Source organism: Trichosurus vulpecula, chromosome 7 (assembly GCF_011100635.1).
Source record: "Trichosurus vulpecula isolate mTriVul1 chromosome 7, mTriVul1.pri, whole genome shotgun sequence".
NCBI lineage: Eukaryota > Metazoa > Chordata > Mammalia > Diprotodontia > Phalangeridae > Trichosurus > Trichosurus vulpecula.
This window is the reverse complement of record NC_050579.1, coordinates 52130307-52154218: the sequence shown is the minus strand read 5'-3', so window position 1 is coordinate 52154218 and position 23912 is coordinate 52130307. Positions and strand designations below refer to the sequence as shown.

The 23912-nt window shown below is 42.0% G+C and overlaps 1 protein-coding gene across 1 annotated transcript in view; it reads left to right on the top strand.

The window, feature by feature from the left end:
* PTGFRN (prostaglandin F2 receptor inhibitor) overlaps positions 1-23912 on the top strand; it is an 86734-nt gene that overhangs the window by 49730 nt on the left and 13092 nt on the right. The window contains 4 exon segments of the mRNA XM_036768861.1: positions 6745-7170; positions 11521-11940; positions 17013-17072; positions 17075-17119. Of these exon segments, the coding sequence (XP_036624756.1) occupies positions 6745-7170; positions 11521-11940; positions 17013-17072; positions 17075-17119 (951 nt within the window).

Genomic DNA, 23912 nt, shown 5'->3' with positions numbered 1-23912 from the left:
ATCAACTAGATTATAACCTCCTTGAGGGCAAGGACTACAATGTGATTCTTACCTATTCTCTAATACCTCAAATGCTGCTGGGCACGATCGGCACTCAGCTTCCACCTAACCATAGGGTCATTTTACAAATGAGGACCCTTGAGGGGGTGAAGTGATTTAGGGAAGGTCCTGCAGGGAGTGGTAAAGATGCAGAGCTACAGATTCCAGAATGAACTTTCTTTCCCCTGTCCTGGGCTTTTTCCATTCAGTAAACGTTTCTTGAGGACCTCCTTGTGTGCAGGGTGCCACGTTTGCCACTCTCAGACTTTTAATTTACTCTGGACCTGTGATGTCATTGGTGTAGCTATCTTTGGATGCAGAGACTGCCTCAGCCAATGCAGACCAGTGGCTGTTCTACAGTCTTCACTGCCAGGGATGCTCAGGGGTTAAGTGACTTCCCCAGGGGCACCTCGCCAGTGCCTGTTAGCCTTCTGTCTGCCAAGCCTGGCTGCTTCTCCCTTTGGAAAATAAAAATATGAATAGAACAAAGTCCCTGCCCCTGGGAGCAAAGGAGGGCCATCCTCCCCATCCCTCTCCCTCACCCTCCAAGTGCTCTGGGAACTTTAATAAAAATCAATGTTCCCATTGCTTCTGAAAGGGCGAGATTCATCATCCCTTTGAATTCCCAAATCACAACAGCCTTTTCTGGCCAGGATTGTTCAGTATGTGTTGTCTTAACGATTCCAATGGAAGGTCCTAAGATCAAGGACTAGCTCACTTTTTTATCTTCAAGCACACAGTATGCATTTGCATGCCCTCCCTCCCTCACTCCCTCCTTCCCTTCCTTCCTCCTTCCCTTCCTTCCTTCTTTCCTTCCTCCCTCCCTTCCTTCCTTCTTCCCTTCCTTCTTTCCTTCTTTCCTTCCTTCCTTCCTTCCTTCCTTCCTTCCTTCCTTCCTTCCTTCCTTCCTTCCTTCCTTCCTTCCTTTCTTCCTTCCTTCCTTTCTCCTTCTCTCCCTTCCTTCCCTTCCTCCCTTTCTTCTTTCCTCCCTCCTTCCTTTCTTTCCTTCCTCATCTATCTTCCTTCCTTCGTTCTTTTCCTCCCTCCCTCCCTCCCTTCTTTCCCATGTTAATAAAAGGAGTTCAGATCAATGCATACCTCAAGTGAATTTCATCGGTCCTCCTGCCTTCTCCAGCAATGCAAATACCATCCTTTAGATCACCTTGTAGTAGAAAGAGATCTCAGAGATCTGAATTTGAATTCTCCCTCTGACCCTTCCTAGTTATGTGACTTTGCACAGACCACTTTACCTCTTTGAAGCTGTTTCCTCATCCATAAAATGGGGATAATCGTACCTGCCTCAGTTTTTTGTGAGAATCAAATGAGAGAACAGGTATGTTAAAGCTCTTTGTAAATTGCTTTGATTTTGATTATTTGCATTTTACAAATGGGAAAACCGAGGCCCAGAGAGGTTCAGTGACTCGCTCGTGACTACAGTGATTGAGAAGAGTAATTTCTAAGACTCCAAATACTAATCCACCCCCTCCCCTTCACTGTCCTTTCGGTGAGTAGAATCCAAACTTAGGCTAGTCCTTTGACTAGGAACGAGCTGCTAAATATTTAGCAACCAGCACTGGGGGAAGGGGAGGGAGGTATACCTGATTTGTGGGGCAGCTAGGTGGTGCCATAGTGCATAGATCCCTGGGCCTGGAGTCAGGAAGACTTGAGTTCAAATCCAGCCTCAGACATTCAATAGCTGTGTGACCCTGGGCAAGTCACTTCACCCTGGTTTGCCTCAGTTCTTCATCTGTAAAATGAGCAGGAGAAGGAAATGGCAAACTACACCAGTATCCTTGCCAAGAAGACCCCATATGGGGTCATGAAGAGTCGCACATGACTGAAAGGACTGAACAACATACACGACACACTTTTGAGTTTAATTTGCATTATTAACATTTTCTCCATCTAAAATTTTTCTAAAACCTAGACAATCAATAACACAATAAATCAAGTCCTGATTTGTAGCATTTGCCAGTTTTGGGGGTGTAAATGCTCACGTTGAAAACTTAACAATGAACTCCTCTTCTTCTTCTTTTTTTTTTTGGTGGCTCGAGGTATCTCTAATACACTAGTATAGTCTAGACTATAAGCACGTAGTTCACTGCTAGTTCCACACTTAAAGACTTTCTAGCTTGGTGGGACCTTCCAGCACTTGTGCTCCCCTTGGCATTGCCTCCAGGAAGCCATGAGTCATCTCTATGCCATGATGAGGTACAGAGTGGGCCATGAGCGGAAAAACACATGGAGTAAGCTAGAATGAGCTATGTGTCCCAAGGAAGGTAGAAGCAAAGTACCATCCAAGGACAGAGGAGGGAGATTCAGGGAAGGTTTTGTGGGAAAAATCCTGAAAGATAGCTAGGATTTTGACAGATGGCAACAGGGGAGGGAAGAGTACCCCGGGGCAGAAGGAACAACATAAGCAAAGGCAGAGAGACTGGAAAGTATAGGGTATATGTTCTATGAGAGCACTAAATCCAGAGAATTTGTGACCTACCCAAGATCACACAAGTAACTAGCAACAGGTCTGAAACTAATCTGCCTCCTAACTCTTTGTCTACTGTTCTTTTTATTACATTAGAGAGGGAGAGTGGAACATTAGAGAGAACACTGAAAGACACATTAGAAACCTTAGTTCTGATCCTCACTAGTGGTGTGACCTAGAACAAGGCATTTCATCTTTGTTGGATTTATTGAAAAATGATCACAATGGGCTAGATATTCTCTCTCCTTCCCTCCCTCCCTTTCCCTTTCCCTCTCCCTCTCCCTCTCCCTCTCTCCCCCTTGGAGGCAATCAGGGTTAAGTGACTTGCCCAGGGTCGCACAATTAAGTCTCTGAGTCTGGATTTGAACTAGGGTCCTCTTGGCTTCAGGTACTCTATTCACTGTACCACCTCGCTACACCTAGATTATCTCTTAATGAGATTCAAAAAAAAAAAAAAGAATGAGATTCTGTGATATTTTTAAAATGTGTTCATATCAGTATTCATCAGTATTAGCTTTCCTGAGGAGTTAATATGGTGTCTCTCCAGAGTGGCAGATTTTGCTTCCAAATAAGGAAAAGCTTCCTAATCATCAGAACTGTTTAAGTCTTATAGGCTTCATAGGAAGAATGGATCCCCCATTACTGGAGGTCTGTAGCAGTGGCCAGGTGATTTGTGAGGGGTACTTGCCGCAGGTACAAAATGGACTAGATAGTATTACTTGTTTTTCTCATCTCCCTCTGGGAGGCAAGTGACCCTGTTATTTTATTTTGCTTTGTATTGGATGATCCTAATACTGAATACAAATAGGAAATCCTTGGGAAGATAACATTTCATAGAAAAACAGGAAGGAATAGAGACTGACGATATAACCTCTTTAGTTCAGGCCTAAGACACTGAAAGGAAGGAAGGAAAAGAGGAGAGAAGGAATGAAGGAAAGAAGGAAAGAGGGAGGGAGGGAAGAAGGAAGAAAGAAAGGAAAAAAGGATTTATTAAACATGTGCCAGGCACATTACAAATGTTGTCTCATTTGATCCTCATGACACCCCTGGGAGGTAGGTACTATCGTGATCTCCATTTTACAGTTGAAGAAACTGAGGCAGACAGAAGTTAAGTGACTTGCCCAGTGTCACACAGCTAGTAAGTATCTGAGGCCGAATTCTAACTTAGGTCTTCCCAACTCCAGGACCAGAGCTTTATCGACTGAGTTTTATCTACTAGCTGTCTCTAAAGGTTAAGTAACTTGCAGTGAGTCACATAACCGGTATACGTCTGAGACAGAGCTTGAGCTCAGGTCTTCATAACTCTGAAGCCAACTCTATCCACTAAGCAACACTGCCTCTTGGCAAAATAATTTAAGCTAGAATATGATAATCTATAATTTCACAAAAGAATTTTAAACATTTTGCACCCTTGGAAACATCTAAGAAAATTAGACACCAAAGTGGCTTTTCTTCAGGGGAGGATTTTTCCAGTAAAAGATTAGCTGGAATGGTTGAAAGAAAAATGGCAATACTGAAGGCTTCTAGTGGTCCAAATCCAGTTCAGAATGAGGAATTCTGGTGGTTCTCATCTTCATACATGGGGAAAAAATCAAAATTCTGTTCCATTTCTTGGTCCCTAAATGATTAAATCACTTGGCTTAGTCACAAAGCTGTAAATTTCATCAGACGTGTAAATCTCCAAAGATGAGCACCATGACCTCAGCAGTTTATAATCCAGATGAGTCATACGTAAAACTAAGTTGTTTAGTCAAGGTGATTTGGACAGACGAGATGGTGGGAGATTGAGCGTGAGATGGGCATTTACAGAATCATAGAAGGCCATTGCTAGAGGAGGGGACCTCGGAGATCATCCAAGATGAGGGAAACGGAGGCTCAGAGAGGTGAAAATGAGTTGCCCAGGGTCATACGGCTGGGAGGTGGCAGAGCCAGGTCTCAGACTGAGATTTTCTGGCTCCAAGTCCTGCTGTCTTTATAAGTAGTTGTTGTTCAGTCATTTCAGTCATGTTTGACTCTTCATGACCCCTATTTGGGATTTTCTTGGCAAAGATACTGGAGCAGTTTGCCATTTCCTTCTCCAGATCATTTTGCAGATGAGGAAACTGAGGCAAACAGGGTTAAATGACTTTTCCAGGGTCACACAGCTAGTAAATGTCTGAGGACGGATTTGAACTCAGGGAGATGACTCTAGCCCCGGCGCTGTGTGCAGTATGGCGCCACCTAGCTGTCCTTACAGAACACCATGAATGAATAAAGGGAAAAGTTTCCATTTCTTTAGGAAATATTAAAATACTATGGAATCTCCTTGAATATGGTGACTGTTTTATTTTATCTTTGTATCTCCAGCACTTACCCAACATTTGTATGGTGCTCTAAGTTTTGTACCTAGCTTAGTGCTTAATAAAAAGCACAGACTCTCCTGCCTGATGACCTAGATTCAAATCCCACCTTTGTACACTTAATATTTGTATGATCTTGAGCAAGTCATTTAACTTCCCTGGGCTTCTCATTTGAAAACAAGAGGGTTTGGACTAGAAGGAACTAGATGGCTTCTGAAGTTTTTCCAGCTCTAAATCGAGGATTTCTGTGAACATTTTAAAAGTTCTGAGAAGTTATTTTTCACAGGCTTCATTTCTTGCCATGTTTATCAGTGTTGTTTAGGTTTGGGAACAAAATTTTTCCTAGATCCTTCTGTTACAGTCAGAGGAGCCTTAATTGAACCTACACAGCCATGAGAAATAGTGGAAAGACCAATAGACCGGGAGGCTGGAGACCTGGGTTCAAGTCCTGAATTTGCCCCTGATGAGCTCTGTGACTTTTGTGAAACACATCTCTGGGCCTCAGCCCCTGCATCTATTAAAGAGTGGTTTGAACTGGATGATCTCACATTCTCTTCCATCTCTAGTATTTTATCATTTGTATATAGTAAGATAGATGGTTAATAGACTCTTACTGAAATCTGTCGGAGTGAAATGCCACATGGTGCGTAAATGAGTTCTGGACTGGGAGTCAGGGCCAGAGGTCAGCTCTGAAAGTTTGTGATTCTCTTTCTTTCTCTTTCTTTGTTTTTTACTTCCTTCCTTCCTTCCTCCCTTCTTCCTTTCCCTCCCTCCCTCTCTCTCTTTCTTTCTTTCTTCCTTCCTCCCTTCATTCTTTCCTTCTCTCTCTCTCTATCTCTATCTCTCATCTCTCTGTATCTCTCATTTCACTGGTGTAGGTGATACCTGATTCATAGAGATCAGAAAATTTTCTGCAACTCAATAATCTTAGTGAGTTGCCTGGATACTTAGAAGTTGCCACTTGCCCAGGGTCATACTCTCAGGCCTTCTTTATTCCAAAGACAGCCCTCTATGTACTTCTCCATGACACCTCTCCCCAATTCTGATTCTTAATACCTGTGTCACCTTGGGTAGATCACTTCCTTTCTGTCCCTCAGTTTTCTCATCAATAAGATGGGGGGGGGCAACTCGATGTTCACTAGAGGTCCCTTCTAACTCCAACATTTTAGACTTGAGGGTCAGTTTAGAGAAACTTGGCAAAATTTATATCAACTGATATATAAAGTGAACAGAACCAGGCGAACATTTTATACAGCAACAATATTATAAAAATAAGCAATTTTTGAAAGACAAGAATTCTGATCAGTGCAGTGACCAGTTGAGATGCCAAAGGATTGATAATGAAGTGTGTTGACCACCGCCTGACACAGAAGTGATACAGTCAAGATGCAGATTGTGGAAACATGGTTTTCAGGCAGCCAATGTGAGAATTTGTTTTGCCTAATTCTTCGTATTTGTTACAATGGTTTGTTTTTCTTTTCTTTTTTTATTTCCTAGTGACTGAGTGGTGGTAGGGAGAGTAGGGAACAGAGATAGGGCAGCCAAAAAAAAAAAGGATCATTGGCTTCTTTTTAAGACATGCACAGAAGAGATCAGAAGAAAGACCAGAAAGTCACAAACAGACATGGCATCTTGGAACACTACAGGTTGAATTATTACAGATTTTAAAAGAAAAGCAAACTAGACTTCCTAAGAGAGCTGCAGTTTCATGTACAATCTTCTTCATTTTCTGTTGTACTTTGTTTATTGAAATGCCCATTTTATTTGATTTTTAAGCTTAGAATTAGATGAATAAAAAGAATCCTGCAACAAATGTTTCATTCTTACCTATCTCTCTGGCAGGTTGCTCTTTCTGATCCCCCCCCTTCCTTTTTTTTTTCACAGAGCCACTGTTTGAGGTGCTGATGAATGCTTCTAGGGTCCCTGAGTACCTGGATGATCCCACAGAACTGGAGTGCCAGATAACAGATGTGAGGAACGCAGATGCCAATGTCCGCTTCACTGTTTCTTGGTACTACAGGATGGACTCGCGCAGCGATGAAGTCGTGTCTGATGAACTACTTGCTGCCATGGATGGGGATTGGACCGTGAGATTTGGGGAGAGGAGCAGGCAGAGAGCACAAAATGGGGAGATTATTTTCTCCAAGGAGGATGGGTCCAGGTTCAGTTTTCGGATTCAGAGGACTTCAGAGGGAGACAGAGGAAATTACTATTGTATTGTGTCTGCATGGACCAGACAGCATAACAAAAGCTGGATGAAAAGCAAGGAGGTCGTGTCCAAGCCTGTCAACATTTTTTGGGTTGCAGAAGGTAGGAGCGCCGATTCCTTTACTGATTCCTCTTTCTCATAGAGGATGGCGGCTGTCATAGTGCCCAGTAGCCTCCTAGGTAGCAATTCCTGGGTTAATAATATTTAAAGAACTTGTAGTAATTTGTATTTGAATGTCCAGTAGGACCCCCATGAAAATGATGGGGTTGGGTAGGGAACATCTATGTTATGGGCTTTTCCTGTTTATAACGAATTCTACTCTGTTATGTATACAAGGAATATGACTTGGCCTGGAGTGTCACTATGTCTAATAATACTAGGAGTAGGAGTAGTTGACCTGGAGTATAACTGTGTGTAGTAGTAGCAGCAGCAGCCCCAGTAGCAGTAGTAACTACCCGATAACAACAGCCCTGGGAGGTAGATGCTATTATCCTCCCCATTTTACAAATGAGGAAATCGAGGCAAACAGAGGTTATGTGACATGTCCAAGGTCACACAGGTAGTGCCTGAGGCCAGATTTGAACTCATGTCTTCTGACGCTAGGACTCTAAGTCTATTGGAAAAAGGTGTCTTAGTGCTTTAAGATGGGCGAATTGTTTTCTTCTCAACGACCCTCTGAGAGGTAGATGGTATAATAATAAGTAATAATCACAGTAATAATACCTGTCAGTTACATAGCACTTTAAGGTTTACAAAGCTCATCATCTCTTTGGAACGGCACAGCGGCCTTGTGATCCGAGACAAGGGCTTTTTACAGATGAGGAAACTGAGGTTGTGGTATTCTCGTGGTCACATGATGAGGTCTGAGTCTGACTCTGAACCCAGGTCTCTCCTGACTCCGGAGTCAGGCAAATGGAGACTCATTGTAGCTACTTCTCGGCTGGGTACAGAGCGGACCATGGCCCTGTTGTGGTATAGTAACTGTTATAATGCTTGTTTTTGTTCCAATTCCAATTGATAGATTAGGGAACAGTTTTAGCACAATGTGAATTTCGTGTTTGCTTCTGTGTGAGTCCATCCACAAGAAACACTGGGCGAATGTAGAAAGCCATAGCCAAGTGACACCCACCCCCACATGCCTTAACCATCTATGAGTCACCTCATTTCAATTCACATACGTTATCCTATAACTTGTGTTTTGTTATTCCTTAGCATTTGTGAACTATATGTATGTGTGTGTATATGTATATACATGTACTCGATACATTATACATATATTCACACGTATTCATAAATATAATTATGTATATATACAATATACATACATGTATGTACATATTTATATATACATATACGTATATATGTGTATGTGTGTGTGAACACACATAGACATACACACATATTCATTCATCATCCCCAAATGCCTAAGCATTCTGCTTCAAAAATGCCAGTCAGTGCGTGCAAAAGGAAATTTTTAAGTATTGAGAAGAAATGTGAATCAATAAAGCCTTTTGAAAGAAACTAGAACATGTAATATCTCCCAAGCAACAGATATAAAGGAATCCACACTGTGGACCATCAGAGACAATGCTACAAAAATAAAAGAAACAATCATGGCTGGAAACATCGTGCTTCTCACCCCACTTTTCCCATAAGCCTGTGTTTTTTATTGGACAATTTTGCATAATGCCATGATTTTTAGGAACAAGCATCTCATGTTACAGCAGCACTAACTGTGCTTCATTCCTAAGCTTTGGGGTATGGTATTAAAGTATATGAATTGTGCAGAATGTCTTACATTTTCATCTATTAAAGCTTTAAGTTGCTCTAAGACTTTTTGGATACTGTATATAAATCTTTTATTCTTCTACTGTATGGTAAGCTCCACAGGACAGGGACAGTCTTATTCTCTGTACTCCCCACAGTGCCTTGCACACAGAAGGCATTCAGGAAGTATTTGCTGGATGAGTTTTCAGAAGCACCTAAAGGCAGTCCCTTCCTCTCATCCTGTCTTTACCCTCTCTCTCCGCCCTCCTTGTACCACACCATACATCTACCCCATCCCTTACCCCACAGAGGATCCAGTTCAGCAAGTGGTGCTTACTGTATGTCCAATAAGACATAGCATCAGAATCTGGGACATTTCAATTCAGTTCAGCAAATATTTATTAAATGCCTACTGTGTGCAAGGCATTGTAATCATGATGACTTTTTTATTCCCCAGGATGAAAACGGTGATGATGATTTTTTTCCTATTGCTTTCACATTTCTGTAGCGTTTTACTCACATTACTTTCAGGTGAAATAAGTAGGTAGCTCAAGCATTTCCATTTTGCAAGTGAGGATTCTTAAGGCTCAGGAATTAAGTGGCATGTTAGGGAGTTGAAGAAATCAGATTGATTTAGGAACCCAGCAACCGTTATTAACCACTTACTATATTCCAGGCATTGTTAGGTACTATACACATGCAAAAGTGAGTAAGTCTTCACTCCAGGAGCTTAAATTCTTTTTTTTTTTGTTTGTTTTTGTTTTTTTTTTTTATTTTTAGTTTACAACACACAGTTCTACATAATTTTGAGTTCCAGATTTTCTACCCTTCCTCCCCCCTCCCTCCCCAACACGGCATGGAATCTCATATAGCTACCATGTATAACTTCGCATTGAATTAATTTATACACTAGTTAAGTTGTGGAGAAGAATTATGACCAATGGAATGAATCATGAGAAAGAAGAAACAGAACCAAAAAAAAAAAACAAATCCAAAAACAAAAACAAAAGAGAAGAAAAAAAGGCGAGCATGAAGTGTGCCTCAATCTGCATTCAAACTTCACAGTTCTTTCTCTGGATGTAGATAGCATTCTCCATCGTGAGTCCCTTGGAGTTTTACTTGCACCTTGTGTTGCTGAGAAGAGCGAAGTCTGTCAGGGTTGGTCCTCACAGAATCTATGTATCTGTGGTTGTGTACAATGTTCTCCTGGCTCTGCTCTGCTCACTCAGCATTATGTTGTGTAGGTTTTTCCAGGTTGTTACGAAGTCCGTATCATCTCCATTTCTTATGGCACAATAGTATTCCATTACCTTCATATACCACAGCTTGTTCAGCCATTCCCCAATTGATGGGCATCCCTTTGATTTCCAATTCTTGGCTACCACAAAAAGAGCCGCTATAAATATTTTTGTACATATCGGTCCCTTTCCCTCTTGTGTGATTTCTTTGGGATACAACCCTAGAAGTGGTATTGCTGGGTCAAAGGGTATGAACATTCCTATGGCCCTTTGGGCGTAGTTCCAAATTACTCTCCAAAATGGCTGCATCATCTCACAACTCCACCAGCAATGTAACAATGTTCCAATTTTCCCACATCCTCTCCAGCATTTATCATCCTCCTGCTTTGTTATTTTAGCCAATCTGACAGGAGAGATGTGGTATCTAAGAGTTGTTTTGATTTGCATTTCTCTAATCAGTAGTGATCCAGAGCATTTTTTCATATGCCTATAGATAGCTTTAATTTCTTCCTCTGAAAACTGCCTGTTCATATCCTTTGACCATTTCTAGGAGCTTAAATTCTAATAGGAGATACAGCACATAGAGGGGATTGATGGCCAGGCAAAGTTATGGATAAGGAAGCCAGAGGAATTATGAGTAGAGCCCTGGGGGAACAGATTGCTGTGTCCTTTCCTGTAGTAATAGTTGTATGCATGCTTTTTTCCAGAGCAAGAGTTGGAAAATGGGGATAGTGGGGTGCAGAGGAATACATAGAGGCAGGGCAGATGGTAGTGTGTCCATGCTGGGTCAGCCCTAGTGTCCTGCTGGGTAGATTGTGAAGCACGGTCTTACATGGGATAGATAGGGTGGATTTGATGAGTTTTGACTTCCTCATCCACCAATCAGGATGGATTCCAAAGGCTGAGTGGATGGGAGTGAGACATGAAGTCCTGCTCTGAACTGAATTAGACCTAGGTCCCCCTCCTGTACTCCACCATTTAGCAGTTTTTACTTGCTGAGCTGGATAGATCTGTGGAATGAAGAGATAGAGCAGGGGGAAAAGGGAGATGACAAATATGGGGTGGAAAGGAGTACTGTACCATACCAGTGATCCTGGAGCTATCCAGAGTCATCCAGATTGCCCTGTTAGGGACAGGAGGAGCCTCCCTAGACTTTCCCCAGTTCCCCCTCTCATTCATCTTCCAGTGGCCCAGAACCAGATTTCCCCCGACCTGTCTCTCTCTGCCCCTCTGTGGTTGGAGCTCATCCTACCTCATTAGTGATTTTCAGCTTGTCCTCCAATCTACATTTTTTTTTCCTCCTTGACTCTCCAGCTTTGGGGAGCAAGTGCATGTCTAGGACAGTGTTCAAATGAGCGAGCGCTTCTTTGATAGATATCTGGGAGCAAAAAGTCCAACTTTCCTAAGTCCCTTCTGTAATTAATTTCTTTTGATGCTTCATTTCAGATTCTGTGCTCCTCGTGAAGGCAAGTAAGGCAAAGCCTTTCTTTGCTGCCGGAAATACTTTTGAGATGACTTGCAAGGTTTCCTCTGAGCACATAAAGACTCCTCGGTATTCAGTCCTCGTCACAGCTGAGAAGCCTGCGGCAGACCCCTTCAGCCCCAACGAGACGAAGCACATCATCTCCTTAGACCAGGATTCGGTGGTGAAGCTGGAGAATTGGACAGATGAGGCCCGGGCTGATGGAGTGGTACTGGAAAAGGTCCAAGAAGATGAATTCCGCTATCGAATGTACCAGACTCAGGTGTCCGATGCTGGGCTGTACCGCTGTGTGGTAACAGCCTGGTCCCCTGTGGGAGGCAACCTGTGGAGAGAAGCAGGGACCAGTTTATCTAATCCAATTCAGATAGACTTCCAAACCACAGGTTGGTGTCAAATTGAGGTAGAATCATAGAAGAGTAGAATTGTAGAGCTCAGTGTCACCTTAGAGGTGATCTAAGCCAAACCCCTCATTTTACAGAGGAAGAAACTGAGGCTGAGAGAGGGGTAAGATTACATAGTGGTTGAGCTTGGGGTTGGGAGTCTGGTGCAGAAATGTACCAGAATTTTTATTAGTCTGACTTACTAAGGCAGCAGGGCATAGTAAATAAAAGATCTGACTTTGGAATCAAGAAAATCTGGGTTCAAATCCTGCCTTTGATACATAACAGCTCTATGCCCATGAGCAAAATGTTTCCCCTATCTGAGTCACAGGCAATTTTGTAAGACAGTAAGTTACAGGTGAGTGGCTGCTTGGAATCCGTGGAAGGAATCCCTGTGGTGCTGAAATGACAGGTGCAGATTCCCCCAGCCCTCTCCCCTCCCACCCCCAAAATCAAAGCAGTATTTCCATACAGGGGAAGACAGTTTCATCTTCATTCCATTGGCATTGCGTCTGGCTTGGCAAACAACTCCCTCCATGCTTGTGTGCTTGGCAGAGTACCCAGGGCAGCTGTGTGGAGGTGGAGTGTGTCTGTCTGTCTGTCTTTGCTAAGAACAGCAATGAGTAATAGGGATTTAAAAAAGAAATTTGTGGGTCTCAAAAGCCTTAGTGCAGTTTTTAACTTTAATAGCTTAATTACCCCGCACAAGGAAAAATGAGGCCAGTTCATCACAAGTTTCAAATTGCTGACTTACCGTTATAAGCTTAGGCCACTGAAAATTCCTAATCCATTTCCCCCAGTCTTGGGGTACGGGAGAGGAAAGTGATATTCTTTATGAGGTGCAGTGCACTTCTACTAATGTTTCTTGTGACTGCCCTAATTAGAAGTCATCTCCATGATTATTGTTCATTTTTTCCTTTATATTTTCTAAAGTAACTATTCAAGATTTAATTACATATAGGAAATACTCTTAAATTTCCCAAATTGAAAGAGAAAAGGTTGTGTGATGCTTGTCTTTGTTGTCTGTAGCTTCTGGACTGAAATTAACCCTCCAGGCTCTTTCCACATCTTACCAAGCCTTTGGAATTGTTTGTTCAGTCTTGAGGAAGATTCCTTTATTTCACTTAAAATAAGTTTCCATCAAAATCAAGTGCTCCATAGAAGGCCGTTGCTCCAGACAGGACTTAGTTCATTCTGATAACAAAAGCGCTATCACTTAAGTGTGCAGCAAAGCCTTAAGCCATGGTTTATAATGCATCTGTCCCTGGTGACTAATTTCCCTCTCTTCCTCTGGCCCCATCTCATTTTTCCTTGGGTATTCCCTCTGGTGCTTTTCCACTCGTTAATACTTTGCTTTATTTTTAATGACTCGGGGTATTGGTGGGGAGTGGAATATATATTAATGTGATCAAAAGTCATCTTCTTTTCTATCTCTGCTGCTCATTCAGTTCAACAGACATTTGTAAGCATCAGGTCCAAAGGCACTGCGCTTGGTCCTAAGGATTCAGAGACAATAAAGAAAACTCTTCCCCCTTTCCCCCAAGGAGGGTACATTCCATTGGGGTATATAAACAAGTACACAACAAAATAAATATGAGACATTTGAAGACAAGGAGATCACTAACTGAGATCAGAAAAGACCAGCATACCTGAGTTGAACCTTAAAAAGAAACTAGAGTTTGCTAATAGATGGAGGTGAAAAGAGAGTGTGTCTTACAGAGGGGGCAGCCTGTGTTTGTGTAGAGGCTGGGAGAAAATAGATGGAGTGGCAGGTTTGGGGAACAGTCAGTAGGCAGGCCTGTCTGGAACAGAGTATGTGAAGGGAGATAGTGTGAAATGAGTCTGGGAAAAGTAGGTGGAAAGGAGGCTGTGAAAAGCCCTACATTCCAGGCTGAGGAGCTGATATTTTATCCTAGAGGAAGAGGAAGTGACTGAAGATTTCTGAGCAGAAGTGAGATGGTTAGACTGTGAGACTAGAGGTGCTTTAGGAAGATTTATTTGGTGGCTGTTTGGGGAATGGATTGGAGAGGGGAAAGCCTAGAAATGGATGGCATTGAGAGGTTCTATTGATGACTATATTGCCAGCAGTTCAGATCAGAGGTGATGAGGTTTGAACTTGTATAGTATTTTGGAAGGCAGTGTGGTCAAATTGCACTCTCCAGTAGACTGGGAGTTGAGAGACCTCTAGGAACTTGATTCACATGTCACTTAAACTCTTAGGAGCATAATGTCAGAACTGGAAAGGCTCTGTCTCTGAGATTATCTATTCTGCCTCCTGAATTTTAGAGATTAGGAAGCTGAGGCCCACAGAGGGAACCCTTGACTAAAATTTTGGTCCCCTGATTCCTAGTCCAGGCCCCTCTTTCCCATCTAGGAAATTAGTGTAAAATAGTAGAAGGGGCACAGACTCCAAAGTCAGAGAGCCTAGGTTTGGATCCAGGCTCACTCTCTATTTAACTCAGGGCAAGACAGTTAACTTGCTAGGCCTCAGTTTTCTTATTTTTAAAACTAGATGAGCTCTAATACCCCTTCAAAGTTTTTCTTTATTATCCTCTAAGTAGATTGGTCAAATACCAATGACCTGTGGTAATAGTATTGTCTTCATTACAGGTAAATTTCTAACATGTGTAATTCATTGTAGCATACACTCCCCACCCCCCCCCCCCCCAAAAAAAAAAACCAACTTGTCCCTAGCATCAATATTGTGGTAGAAACATTATACTGAACCATGGCTAACAGGGAGAATGAGAAATACAGGCCACCCTCAAATTGAGGTTTCCTAAGGAAATCTGGAAGATCTGGCCTCAGACAATTACTAGCCATGTGACCTCAGACAAGTCATTTAACGCTCTTTGCCTCAGTTTCCTTATCTGTCAAATGAACTGGAGAAGGAAATGGCAAACCACCCCATTATCTTTGCCAAGAGAACCTCAGATGGGGTCCTAAAGAATCAGATACAACTATATGACTGGACAACAAAAAATTGTGATCACTTTCTTCCCTGTTTCTGCTAAGTTTTGATTAAGATACCTCCCCAACAGCTTGAAACACCTAGTTGAGCATTAGCGGGTGAGGCTAGTTCTCACCACACTCCTACGGGGTAGAAAAGAGGAAGACCGAGATGTAAAAAGAATCACATAACTCGGGAAGGGAGGGAGTAGGGCTGGTCCAAGGTAAACCTAGAGGTGAAATTTGTCTTTGGCACTTCCCTTCTGCGATTGTCTTACCGGCCGGGCCATCCCTCTTACCCCTGTTATGACTCAGAGCATTTATACTGTCCAAATCCAGCATCCTATCCAGAACTGCCTGCCCTATTCCTGAATTACTCTCCCCATAAAAATTCCCATTCCATTAATACTCATTGGAAACAAAGCAACATGTTTGAAATTGGGTTAAGTGGTATTATTACAAAATGCCCTCCCCATATAGACTTTTTTTGGTACTCTACTGGGTTATTTGGAGGGGAGGGGAGGACAAAGAAGAGGAGCCTTCTCTTTATCTCTGCCTTAGCTGCCAGCTTGACTATGGGCCAGCTTTGTTTCTCTCTTTGTCTAATCAGAGAAGAGAGAGTTACTTTTCATTGGTGTCTTTGATAACCTAAGAATCCCAGTCCATAGCTGTGGGCTATTTTCTTTACTTCTTGGAGGTCCGGACAGGGCCTCTTTACAGTCCTAGAAACCCTGGCTGATAAGTATGCCCATTCCCAGGTAATTTGAGCCCATAGGAGAGACAACGAGGCCCTGGGCCGGGGAGAAATGGTGTTAATCTAGACTTCACTCTTTCCTTAAATTAGCAGATTGGTCTGATGCAGGTTGAAGCTAGAGGCCACAATATATACCTCTTGTCCAGAACTACCCCTTTACCCTAGCTGACTTTATAAATGCTTAAATTTAAATCAATGTAGTAGAAGGGTGAGACAGCTAAGTGGCTCGGTAGATAGAGCTCTGAGCCTGGAGTCTGGAAGACCTGAGTTCAAATCCAGCCCCAGGGTACTTACTAGCTGTGTGACCCTGGTCAAGTCAGTTAACTTCTGTTTGCCTTAATCCACTGAAGAAGGAAATGGCAAACTACTCCAGTACCTTTACCTTACTATATTCAGAATCATGAAAAGTCAGACATAAACTGAATGACTGACAATAGAAAGGATATGGAGTTGGAGTGAAATGACCAGGTTGACTCTTGGCTTATTTCCTGTGTGAACATGGATGAGTCACTTAAACATCTTTAGGCCTCAAGTCTGTAAATGAAAGCATTGGTCTAAATGACCTCTATGGGCCTTTCCTACTCTAAATCTGCCATCCTATCGTTCATTTTCATTTATGTGAATGGTTTGCCTTGTCCACCTAATTGCTGTGTAGAACAGTAACACTTATACTTATCATTAAGTATATGTCGATTAATTTTGCCCGTTAAAATATTATTTAATTACTATGCTAAGCTTCCGCTTTGTACGGGTTGCATTGTAGCATTGTCGTCTGCTCACAACTACAAAAATTATGGCAGAACATTGTTCCCCACCTGGAGTTAGCTTGTATTTTGTATCTGTCTGTGTCTCTAGATGTACGACCCACCTCATGAGGATCCAATGAGATGGAACGTTCTCCCGTCCCCTTTCAAAGAACTACATCATTCCCCTCTGTGTTTGGTAGGGGGGGAGGGGTTCTCAGAGAGACCGATGGGACAATTCCAGTTCCTCTAAAGGCAGAATTCTAAGGGGGACATCCAGCAACTATCACTGCTGAGACAGCCAAGTTCATTACCCGGTAGTGAACCCTGCCGCTAACAATAAGCCAGGAACCTTCCGCAGGGCCTGCGATATGAGCATGCTTCATTGGCATCACAGAAAGGAAAAGGGAGAAAAAAAATTTACTCTTGATTTTCAGATGCAATCATTTGGCAGAGTTTAAGCTTTTGGTGTCTGAATGTAAAAAAGATCTTTTAGCGGATGTTCCCAGACTAGTTCTAAGTGAGAAGAAGCTGTATGTTTTTTAAACTCATGTAAGAATTCATTTAGAGTTGGAGTTAATTTTGAACAAAGGCAGTAGGAGTAATGAGATCACAATTATTTTCTTCAGGGCCCATATTTAATGTCTCAGTGCATTCTGATACGCCAACAGTATATCGAGGAGATCTGATTAACTGTTCTGCATCGTCTCTCTGGAAGGAGCAGCCCTCGACCCAGGTACTTGCCCATTTTCCCCTCTCCATTTTATTGCAGGGAGAAGAGAAGTAACCCTGTATTCCTTTTTGTGTATATATTTTATTCAATTAACTTTTATAAGCACCTATTATGTGTCAGGACACTAGACTAGATACTGGGGAGACAAAAACAGAAAAGAAACAGTCCCTGCCTTCAGGGAGGGAAACCAGTAAACCAAGAAATAAATATTAGGATGCACAAATGAAAGAAAAAAATATATAATATAAATACATATATATATATATCTATAATATATATATGTGTGTGTGTGTGTGTGTGTGTGTGTGTGTGTACGTATACACACACACACACACACACACACACATCTCGCTTACTATGTGCCAGGAACTTGTATTAGGGATGAAAATATAATAAAGCAAGATAGTCCCTGCCTTGGGAAACCAAAACACCACTATGTAAATACAAAATACCCGAGAAGTTGAATGAATGTAAAGCATTTAAGTGCTAGAAATACAAATACAAGAAAGCAAGGCAGACTCTGCCCACAAGGAATTCTAAAATGAGGAAGACAGCACAGATGAGAGAATCCATACTGGAAACGGGGGGAAGGTAGATGGAGGCTGTGTGTGAGATAGCATGGCTTAGAGACAACCAGGAAGTGGTAAGGTAAGGCTTAGGATTGGACAAAATGAGGTGAAAATTCACCAGTCAGGGCCCAGGTGTTCAGGGCTAGAGTTCCAGCTTTTGCAATATTGTGCATGTGGTTTGTCCTTCATTCTGAAAGAATACCATGATATCAGGAAGATGATGCCATGACTTGCAAGTGAATTGGATTAAATGAGGGAGGGCTGCGCAGTCACCAGCCTCACTTTCTTTCTTGAGCCCTCTGGGTCCATGGCCAGATATTCATCAGAATGATTGGAGGTGGCCCAGCTCATCTTTGGATGAAAAGAGGTGAAGGAGGTGGTGGCTGGAGTGCCTGGAGAGGATGGGAAGTACCAAAATAATAGAAATTATGCCCTCTACTAGATTATAAATTCATGAAAGGGAAGGACTGTGTCTTATGCATACTAATATTCCCCAACTATAATAGGCACTTGATAAGTGTTTAAAAGAATGAATGAACAAATGAATAATCCTAACAGAAATCACTTATCCATTAAGTGCTTTGAGAATATGTCTAAGATATAACTTCTTTCTCCATCACTTCATGACCAAACAGGTCACAGAAAGGGTCTCTATATCTTATTTTGCTTTAAAAGCCTGAGGAAAGAATAGTCCTGTTCCCCGATCCTCTTGTCACAGTTTCTCCCCAGTCTCATTTCTTCTTGTGTGCCATGATGCTATTATCTTTAGCTGTAATGTAGCTAACCCATACATACTCAAATTAAGGTCCACCATTGCAGAGAACCCAAGAAGCAGGACAGGTGGTCAAATGGAGGCAGAGGTAGTGAGCTGCCCTTTCCCCAGCCTCCATCCATCTGCTTAAACTGATAGTGTGTGCAATTCTCCCTTCTACCTACACCAGTTAAATGGTTCCTTTCATGTGGTGACCGTGTTCTTTTTAATACAGGAAGTACTCAGGCCGACTTGAGGCCCAGGCACAAACAGGCTAGTTGTAGCTTGAGTTAAACTTACTCAATGGCTTCTTTCCTTCTTTTAATCAATCGACAAGCATTTATTAAGTTCCTATTATATACCAACTAGGTGCTGGGGATACAACAGCAGAAAAGAAATGGGCCCTGATCCCAAGGACCATACTTGCTTTGGGGGAGGGGAGGGCGAGTTCAACACGTACTTATATAATTGTATACAAAATAAATAGAGGGTAATTGGAGGGCAGCATTAGCAGCTAGTAGGGGGAATCATGAAAGGCTTCATGTAGGGGGTGATGCTTTGGCTGAGTTTTGAAGGAAATTGGAAATTCCAAGAAGCAGAGATGAGTAGGGAATACATTCTGGCTATAAGAAGTAGACTAGGAAGAGGCATAAAGATGAGAGAGGGATGTCATGTATGAGGAACAGCAAAAGGTCAGTTTGGCTGGATTGTAGAGCAGGTAAAGTTGGCTGGGTCCAGGTTATGAATCTTTGCTACTTCATTATTTTTTTGAGTCTCCTTTAGCAAGTTGACTTGTTTTTCGTGGTTTTCTTGCATCACTCTCATTTCTCTTCACAATTTTTCCTCTCCTTCTCTTACCTGCTTTTCCAAATCCTTTTGAGCTCTTCCATGGCCTAAGACCAATTCATATTTTTCTTGGAGGCTTTTGTTGTGGGCTCGTTGACTTTGTTGACTTCTTCTGGCTCTATGTTTTGATCTTCTTTGTCACCAAAAAAAGATTTTAGAGTCTGAGTCTGAGTCTGCATCCTTTTTTGCTGCCTGGCCATCTTCCCAGCCAACTACTTGACCTTGAGCTTTTGTCAGGGTATGACTGCTTGTAGAGTAGAGGGTGCTTTGCCCCAAGCTTTAGGGGCTGTGCTGCTGTTTTCAGAGCTACTGCTACTCCACTGTCACTGCAAGCTCTGCCACAGCAGTGCTCCTCCTCCCCAAGAACTGCCAACCAGGATTGCAACCCAGATCCAAGCAGGGCAAAGCAAGCCCTGCACTCCGGCTCTGGTCTGCTGCTTGATTCCTCCCACTGTGTGAGTCAGGACTCTGAAGCAGTGACGCTGGAGCTCCACCACACACCACCTCCACCACCCCAGGGCTAACCCGATCTAGCAGTTTACCCACTAACCTGCTCCATGGTCTTTGGTGTTTGTGGGTTGAGAAGTCTGGTATCTGCAACAGCTCAATGATTCATGGCTCTAAGGCCTGCTCCGGGCCAACTTCTGGTCTGGTCTGTCCTGGCGTGGCCCATACTGGGCTGCCTCCACTCCGGCACCATGCATAGACCCTTCCCAGCAACCATCCAGGCCATCCTGAGCTGAAGACCTGCTTCCCTCTGCTATTTTGTAGGTTCTGCAGCTCTAGAATTTGTTCAGAGCCATGTTTTGCCAGTGTTTGGAGGGATTTGGGGGAGAGCTTAAGCAAGTCTCTGCTTTCCAGCCGCTATCTTTGAATCTTTCTGTTACTAAGATGCTTTTATAAACGTTACAAATGAGGCAGCTAGGTGGCACAGTGAGTAGAGCACTGGCCCTGGAGTCAGGAGGATCTGAGTTCAAATCTTACTTCAGATACTTGACACACTAGCTGTATAACCTTGGACAAGTCACTTAACCCAATTGCCCTACCTTCTCCCTCAAAAAAAAAAAAACATTACAAATGTAAGACTAGGTACAGTGTCAGTCTGCTTCTTTCCTATTCCAGGGTTTTCCTGCTGTTGACCTTCCCCTTGCAGATAGACTCTTGGACTTGGAAGAGATCTTAAATTCAGCTAGTCACAGAATTTGAGGGTTGGAAAGTATCTCACCACCATCTAGTCCAACCCAGATACAAAATGAGTCTCCACTCTAATGCTGACAATTGGCCATCCAGCTTCAACTTGAAGACCTCCAAGACTAGGGAACTCGTTAGCCCTCTATTCCATCTGTTCCACTTTTGGATGTTGCCAGTGGTTAGGAAGTTTTTTCCTGATATCAAGCTTAAATTGTTCTCTTTGCAAATTTTACCCATCACTCCTGGTTATACTCTCTGGGATCAAACAGAATGGATCCCATCCTTCTCTCATTAACATCCCTTCAAGCACCGTCTTGATTGCTCTTCTTTGGACACCATCCAGCTTATCGCTGTCCTTCCTAGAACTGAACACAATACTCCATATGAAGTCTAACGAGATACTATCATCTCATGTCTTATATATATATGTGTGTGTGTGTGTATATATATGTGTGTATGTGTGTGTGTGTATATATACACATATATACATATATGTTGTATATATACACATATATCATATATGTGTATATATATACACATATATACGTATGTGTATATATACACATATACGTATATGTGTTATAATACAACTATATACGTATATGTGTATATATACACATATATACGTCTATGTGTATATATACACATATAGGTGTGATATATACACATATATACATATATATACACACATATATGTGTGTGTATATATATCTATATATCTATCTACCTATATATATATGTGGGTGTGTATATAAACCCCACAGAAGCTTTGGAAGGAGAGATACCTAATAGTGGTCAGCTAGAAGGTGCATTGGATAGAGTACTAGGTTTGGAATAAGGAAGACTCATTTTCCTGAGTTCACATCTGGCCTCAGACACTTACAAGCTGTATGACCCTGGGCAAGTCACTTAACCGGTTAGCCTCAGTTTCCTCATCTATAAATTGCGCTGGAGAAGGAAATCACAAAACCACTCCATCATCTTTGCCCAGAAAACCCCAAATGGGGTCATGAAGAGTTGGAATGACAGCAACAAACCTAATGGCTAATTTCTATAGCATCCTTTTTTTTTTCCCCTTTTCCCATTCTTATCCCTTGTGGTACTGAAGTATTTCCATGCTTTCCAGCCCTGTAGATCGTATAGCTATAGCTTTCAATAGATTTGGCTTTGAGGAGAAGATGGTTGGGGAAACTGATGCTCAGACACTTGTGTGGAAGGAATTGGAAGAGTAGTATTGAAGGATTGTCTAGGAAAGGAACTGGAAGTACTTGTCTTCTGGTATTCGAGGATGATGAATGATTAAGACATGAAGCAGGCTGGAAATGAACAGTGTGGAAGGGAAACAGTGGGCATCTCTGTGTGAAAACAAGATAGATAAGGCCGAACTCTGATAAGAAGAGGTGTGGCTGGGGCCATCTCGTAGGAAAAACTTGTCAAAATCTGAGTAAAGATGTACAGGGGAGGGGATGAGTCAAATAATGGTTTACTGATATGAATACAATCAGCTCACATGATCCTACTATTTAGAATTTAAGGGAACTTTGGGGGTTATCTCGTCTAACATCTTCATTATCAAATGAAGAAATTGAGGACCTCTGAAGACATATTGGCAGTAGGAGGAAGAGCCCAAGCTTCAAACTCAGGCCTTTGAAGGACAAACAGACTCTTTCTAATACTAAAAGTTGCCATGGAGGGATGTGACTGGTGGGTAAGTTAGAGAATTGAACTTTGAGATGATGAGGAAGGGAAAAATTCATAGGAAATAAGAATGAAATGACACCTGCCATAGTCTCACTAGTTGGTAAATACTATTCACAGAAATAAGCAATGACCCTATTCCTTGGGTAAGCTATCATTACTGTCGTTGAAGGCAGCAGTAAAAGAGCACAAAGAAAAATGGTGGTTGTCATGGCATAATGGAGAAGTAGGGATGAAGGGAAAAGTAGAAAGGAAAATTTCCAGTTGCCTACTTCAATTTTAAATAACCATTAATTTTAACTGAAACCTATTTTAATCAAAATCATAGGGTTAGAAGGACCCTAGAGACTATGTGCTCCAGCCCATGTGGTCCCCACCATGACCCCCCAAATCTCTTCTCCAAACTAAGTTTCCCCAATTCTTTCAATCAGTATTTGTGTGATCTAATTACCAGTCTTCATCCTGGTCACTGTCTTCTGGGTGATCTCTAGGTTATCTGTGTTCTTCCTAAAATTGAACTGAAAAAAAAACACTCCATATGTGGTCTGACCAGGATAGAATACAGTGGGCCTGTCACCTCCCATGTTATGGTCACTATTAGTCTCTTAATGTGACGTTAAGATCTAATTTTTTTAAAAAATCTACCATATTGTCAGACACTTTACTAAAATTAGGTAACTATATAATATTCCTAATAGTCTATAGAGCCTGCCAAAAAGGCAATAAACTGAGTCTGATATGATCTATCCTTAATGAAATACTGTTGGCTTTTGGTAATGATCAGTATTTCCTTTTCTAGATCATTATATGCCATCCTTCTAATAATGCTTTCTCGAATTTTACCAAGACTTAAAATCAAACTTACTGACCGAAACTTTGAAGGCACCACTTTCTTCTCTCTTTTTTTTTTTTTAATAAATTTCTTTATTTATTTTTAGTTTACCACACACGGTTCTACATAGTCTTGAGTTCCAGTTTTTTCTCCCCTCCCTCCACCCCTCCTCCCCAAGACGGCATGAAGTCTCATTAACTGCATGTATAACTTCGCATTGGATTAATTTATGCACTAGTCAAGTCGTGGAGAAGAACCTTGACCATGGAATGAATCATGAGAAAGAAGAAGAAACAGAACCAAAAAAAAACAAAAAACCAAAAACAAAAACAAAAGAGAAGCAGAAAAGGCGAGCATGTAGTGTGCCTCAGTCTGTATTCAAACTTCGCCAGTTCTTGTCTCGATGAAGATAGTATTCTCCATCGTGAGTCCCCTGGAGTTAAAAATCAGTACATTTGTCCATCTATAATCTTTCAGTTCCCTTCCCATCCTTGCCAAAATACTAATAAGGGTTTGACAATCACATCTGCCAGTTCTATGAGGATCCTGTGATGTAGTCTGGACCTGATGTTTGGAACTCAGCAAACAGCATCTAGGCACTGTCCTACTACTTCCTTACTTTCATTGTGTTTAACATCACTGTTGACCTACTCACTCTGTCCTGTTCCAGTCTAAAGATCATTCTCCTTCACAGAGGAAAACAGAACCAAAATAAGAGGCAAACTCTCTACTCTCCATCATCCATTTTCATTATATCATCTACCCCACAGCAGCATTTCTTTCTTTGATCCTCTCTTTTTTCCCAGGATAGCTTTAAAAAAATCATTTTTGCTGTCTTAGCATTCCTCACTAGCCTTCTCATTCTGATTTTTTTTTAAGCACTCCTGACACTATTCTTCTAGGTCTAGG